This window comes from Primulina eburnea, chromosome 13 (assembly GCF_022965805.1).
Source record: "Primulina eburnea isolate SZY01 chromosome 13, ASM2296580v1, whole genome shotgun sequence".
Lineage (NCBI taxonomy): Eukaryota > Viridiplantae > Streptophyta > Magnoliopsida > Lamiales > Gesneriaceae > Primulina > Primulina eburnea.
This window is the reverse complement of record NC_133113.1, coordinates 634,244-639,966: the sequence shown is the minus strand read 5'-3', so window position 1 is coordinate 639,966 and position 5,723 is coordinate 634,244. Positions and strand designations below refer to the sequence as shown.

Genomic DNA, 5,723 nt, shown 5'->3' with positions numbered 1-5,723 from the left:
CCATCGAAACACATTGACTCTAAATCACAAATGATGATATCATCGCCATGAAAAAATTTATCGTCAACATGCATGTATATTTTACAATACATTAATAATTTATATAATTTCAATTTAAATTCAAAAACTTGCGTCAAGAAGAAATTGTTCTGGTTTGTGAATAAAAAATGTGTGAATTACATTAAGAATGTATGACACTCTTATCAAAGTGTGGAGTGCCTCAGACCATTTCAAATTTGTTTATGCAATTAAACCAATATGCAATTAGTATATGTTCATGTTTAAGGTTGCACTAACTAAAGAATAGAAGTAACTAAAATAAGATCGCAATTATTATGTATGTGCATTCAATCTTAAGTAGTCAGTAAAATTCAAAATGAAGCTATCAAAACTATAAATAGAATTACCTCCTACTTTCAACGCAAATCTCCACGAGGATAATACCTCAATACCACACATTTGATGTCATCGTCTCTGGCGCATGCAATAATATCGGCTGCAATTTTGTCTGGCTGAAGTGCTTGCAAATAAAAAAGATAAAAAAAGCTTGCACTGTTCTGACAAAAATAAACATAACAATGATGATGTTTATCAATTAAAAATATAAAAAAATAATAATAATTCAATCTAAATGAAAATTTGCCAAATACGATGGTTTGAATTTCATGGGTTTCATGGTGGGGGGTAAGTTCTCACGATCCAAGTCCAATCAGGTAACCCGTAGTCATTGTTGGTTGAAAAATGGCAGACGTAGTCTCAATGCACACCCACGTTTCTACCTTTAGAATCTCTCGGCAAGGTCACCGATCAATGTTTCAGATAAATCTAGTATAACTAAAAAATGATTAGAATGACGGTCAAACTCAATCAACTTAAAATAATTGACGACAAGATAAGTACAAAAAAGTTAGTTTCAATTATATCATTACCTTCAAAAAACATGAAATAACATATTTTTGGGCCGATTAACATATGACTACTTTGTTCTTATATTCGTTTGTATTGAGAGATTCCAACGAGCCAATTGGAATGGGCTGAGATTCCTGCTTCACGCAACGGCACGCCACCCATTTCATAAGGGACATGAATCATGCTTCCAGCCATCCCTTGCAAAGAGACATCAGGAATGCTACGCACAGGGGGGGTAGCGATAGCCGCGCCCCCTAGGAAGCATCTGCAGAGAAGAAACAAATGAGAAGTTAAGAAATCAAGGGGAAAAGGCACGAGTCAAAGGGCACAAACCGGCTGCTGCATAACAGGAACTGGCTGTGGGCCTTGTTGCATAGGAACACCATTGGCATGCCTACCACCAGGACGTGGACCTTGAGGCCCCTGTTGGACCATATACACAAACATATTTTTCATGAGAGGTCCACCAGGCCTCATCCCAGGAACAAGTTGCTGTTGATACCCAATTCCAGGCTGCACATGGCATGACATTCATTATAAAGATTTCGAACACATGGTCTAATCCGGAGCTGATACCAGTTGGAATATTTCATGAAAAAATCTACCATTCGAATTCAGTTGCAAGATAATTTTCAGCGACGAACAAATTTTCTGCTCACCAATAATATTATCACCCCCTCCTATCTCCAAGAACCTGAAGTATTTGCAATATTAGTTTCAAACACGCTGTGTTATCCAATACTTCTTTTCCGAGAAGTAATATCCACTAAATATCAGACTTCATAAACCAAGAATCACGCGAAAATGTAATTACTCGAACAAAGTATCACGTGAAAATATAATTACAAGGGGTGGGAGCATGGCAGGCGGATGTTGTCCATAAAATATTTGCTGCCCTAAGCCAGGGGCCACCAGGAGAGTACATAGGCATGCGAGGAGTGGCAGTAGGCATTACAGAAATCGGCCTCATTTGAGCAAATTGAGCCTGAATTAAATGATTGGGAAAATCAATATTTTCATCCAATCATTCACAAGGTAATACAAAAGCGACAAGTATAAAGCTGAACAATATAGAAATGGAGAAACAAATACAAACTGCTCAGGGAAGAACTAAAAAAGCTTTGCAAAAATGGTGAATAAAAATAGCAGCAGTACAGAACAACAATCATCTATCAGGCCAACAAGCCTATAATCGAGCCTTCAGATTTTCAGTTTCAATGTTCCTAGACAATATGTCGTAAGTTCGAAAAACAACCACAAAAACCCTCAAACGTGCTCTTCTATCCTCCTTCCTTTGAGCAAGTGCAACATAAAGAGGTTTACCAGCAATCATCTTACCATTCATTTCAGAAAGCTAAAAAAAATTGAAATAAGATAATTTAGTGAGAAAGTAACAAACTATGAGAATGCACACAAGTAAACTCACAGCTCTAGAGGCCTCATCAGGTGAGGAGAATGCAACAAATCCTGACCCTCTGCTTATTCCTTTGGGATATCGCATCACCTGAATAAGAATTAGAGCAAATTCATTAAGCCAGAGAATACCAGAGGATTAAATATCAACAAAACACATTTTCCAACCAAATTCATGAATTATCCACCAACCTTGTATGATGTTATCGATCCAAATGAAGAGAACAATTCTTTGAGCTTCTCATCACTGATGCTATCATCAAGATTTTTGATATACATGTTTAGTCCTTGGGATTTGTCGACCGTTTCCTTTGCAGTCTGGTCAAAACGATGTTTCAATTCTATTTCCCTCTCAGATTTCTTCTGAGCTCTTCCAACATACCATTCTTAATTATCAAATTTCAGGCCATTAAGAGAATCAACAGCTCAAGAAGCATCCTCTGCATTGTCAAAGTTGACAAATCCAAAGCATCTTGATGTTCCATCTTCATTTCTCATCACTGCCGCACTAGTTATAGATCCAAATTCACCAAATGTCTTCTTAAGATCTTCTTCGGTTGTTGATTCAGATAAATTCTTCACAAACACATTATTAAAAAATATGTGAATTACATTAAAAATGTATGACACCCTTACCAAAGTGTGGAGTGCCTCATACCATTTCAAATTTGTTTATGCAATTAAACCAATATGCAATTAGTATATGTTCATGTTTAAGGTTGCACTAACTAAAGAATAGAAGTAACTCAAATATAATCGCAATTATTATGTATGTGCATTCAATATTAAGTAGTCGATAAAATTCAAACTGAAGCTTCCAAAAAATATAAATAGAATTACCTCCTACTTTTCAACGTAAATCTCCACCAGAATAATACCTCAATACCACACACTGGATGTCATCGTCTCCGGCGCATGCAATAATATCGGCTGCAATTTTGTCTGGCCGGAGTGCTTGCAAATAAAAAAGCTTGCACTGTTTTGACAAAAATAAAAATAACAATGATGATGTTTGTCGATTAAAAATATAGAAGAAAAACAATAAATAGTTCAATCTAAATGAAATTTTGCCAAATACGACAGTTTGAATTTCATGGATTTCAGGGTCGGGGGTAAGTTTCCACGATCCAAGTCCCATCAGGCAACCCGTAGTCATTGTTGGTCGAAAAATGGCAGATGTAGTTTCAATGCACATCCACGTTTCTACCTTTTGAATCTCTCGACAAGGTCACCGATCAATGTTTCAGATTAAATCTAGTATAACTAAAAAATGATTAGAATGACGGTCAAACTCAATCAACTTAAAATAATTGACGACAAGATAAGTACAAAAAAGTTAGTTTCAATTAAATCATTACCTTCAAAAAACATGAAATAACATATTTTTGGGCCGATTAACATATGACTACTTTGTTCTTATATTCATTTATATTGAGAGATTCCAACGCGCCAATTGGAATGGGCTGAGAGATTCCTGCTTCACGCAACGGCACGCCACCCATTTCATAGGGGACATGAATCATGCTTCCAGCCATCCCTTGCAAAGAGACATCAGGAGTGCTACACACAGGGGGGTAGCGATAGCCGCGCCCCCTAGGAAGCATCTGCAGAGAAGACAAATGAGAAGTTAAGAAATCAAGGGGAAAAGGCATGAGTCAAAGGGCACAAACCGGCTGCTGCATAACAGGAACTGGCTGTGGGCCTTGTTGCATAGGAACACCATTGGCACGCCTACCACCAGGATGTGGACCTTGAGGCCCTTGTTGGACCATAGACACAAGCATACCAGGAACAAGCTGCTGTTGAAACCCAAATCCAGGCTGACAAGAAAGACATGGCCTGACATTCATTATAAAGATTTCGAACACATGGTCTAATCCGGAGCTGATACCAGTTGGAATATTTCATGAAAAAATCTACCATTCAAATTCAGTTGCGAGATAGTTTTCAGCGACAAAGAAATTTTCTACTCACCAGTAATATTATCACCCCCTCCTATCTCCTAGAACCTCAAGTATTTGCAATATTAGTTTCAAACACGCTGTGTTATCCAATACTTCTTTTCCAATACGTAATATCCACTAAATATCAGACTTCATAAACCAAGAATCATGCGAAAATGTAATTACTCGAACCAAGTATCATGTGAAAATATAATTACCTGGGGTGGGAGTATGGCAGGCGGAGGTTTTCCATAAATATTTGCTGCCCTAAGCCAGGGCCACCAGGAGAGTACATAGGCATGCGAGGAGTGGCAGTAGGCATGACTGAAATCGGCCTCATTTGAGCAAATTGAGCCTGAATAAAATGATTGGGAAAATCAATATTTTCATCCAATCATTCACAAGGTAATACAAATACAAAAGGGACAAGTATAAAGCTGAACAATATAGAAATGGAGAATACAAACTGCTCAAGGAAGAACTAAAAAAGCTTTGCAAAAATGGTGAATAAAAATAGCAGCAGTACAGAACAACAATCATCTATCAGGCCAACAAGTCTATAATCGAGCCTTCAGATTTTCAGTTTCAATGTTCCTAGACAATACGTCATATAAGTTCAAAAAACAACCACAAATACCTGCAAACGTGCTCTTCTATCCTCCTTCCTTTGAGAAAGTGCAACATAAAGAGGTTTGCTAGCAATCATCTTACCATTCATTTCAGAAAGCTAAAAAAAATTGAAATAAGATAATTAAGTGAGAAAGTAACAAACTATGAGAATGCACACAAGTAAACTCACAGCTCTAGAGGCCTCATCAGGTGAGGAGAATGCAACAAATCCTGACCCTCTGCTTATTCCTTTGGGATCCCGCATCAGCTGAATAAGAATTAGAGCAAATTCAGTAAGCCAGAGAATACCAGAGGATTAAATATCAACAAAACACATTTTCCAACCAAATTCATGAATTATCCACCAACCTTGTATGATGTTATCGATCCAAATGAAGAGAACAATTCTTTGAGCTTCTCATCACTGATGCTATCATCAAGATTTTTGATATACAGGTTTAGTCCTTGGGATTTGTCGACCGTTTCCTTTACAGTCTGCTCAAAACGATGTTTCAATTCTATTTCCCTCTCATATTTCTTCTCAGCTCTTCCAACATACCATTCTTTATTATTGAAAGAATTGAAACTAACTTCTTTTTACTTGTCTTGTCGTCAATTATTTTAAATTGATTGAATTTGATAGTAATTCTGATCATTTTTAAGTCATACTAGATTTGTCTGAAACGTTGATCGGTGACCTTGCCGAGAGATTCAAGTCATTTTTTAAAAATGAAGGTAGAAAGATGGGTGTGCATTGAGACTACGTCTGCCATTTTTCAACCAACAATGACTACGGGTTGCCTGATGGGACTTGGATCGTGAAAACTTACCCCCGACCCTGAAACCCAT

General features: G+C 37.3%; 1 protein-coding gene and 1 pseudogene across 1 annotated transcript; both read right to left on the bottom strand.

Annotated features, from left to right (window-relative positions):
- Window positions 1-685: 685 nt before the first annotated feature.
- Window positions 686-5,723, bottom strand: LOC140809053 (polyadenylate-binding protein 2-like; annotated as a pseudogene).
- On the bottom strand, window positions 3,545-4,602 carry LOC140809231 (polyadenylate-binding protein 8-like). The gene is made up of 3 exons (XM_073166776.1): window positions 4,297-4,602; window positions 3,993-4,206; window positions 3,545-3,926 (listed from the first exon to the last, which is right to left on the bottom strand). Exons 2-3 carry the CDS (start codon window positions 4,170-4,172, stop codon window positions 3,717-3,719), a joined length of 390 nt encoding a protein of 129 aa, XP_073022877.1. The 5' UTR covers window positions 4,173-4,206; window positions 4,297-4,602; the 3' UTR covers window positions 3,545-3,716.

Bases quoted from the DNA above. Each gene is read 5' to 3' on its own strand.
- LOC140809231 (XM_073166776.1), bottom strand. From the start codon at position 4,172: ATGAATGTCAGGCCATGTCTTTCTTGTCAGCCTGGATTTGGGTTTCAA. The intron at 3,927-3,992 runs GTTTGTGCCCTT...TCTTCTCTGCAG, and splicing joins TTCCTGTTATGCAGCAGCCG to ATGCTTCCTAGGGGGCGCGG.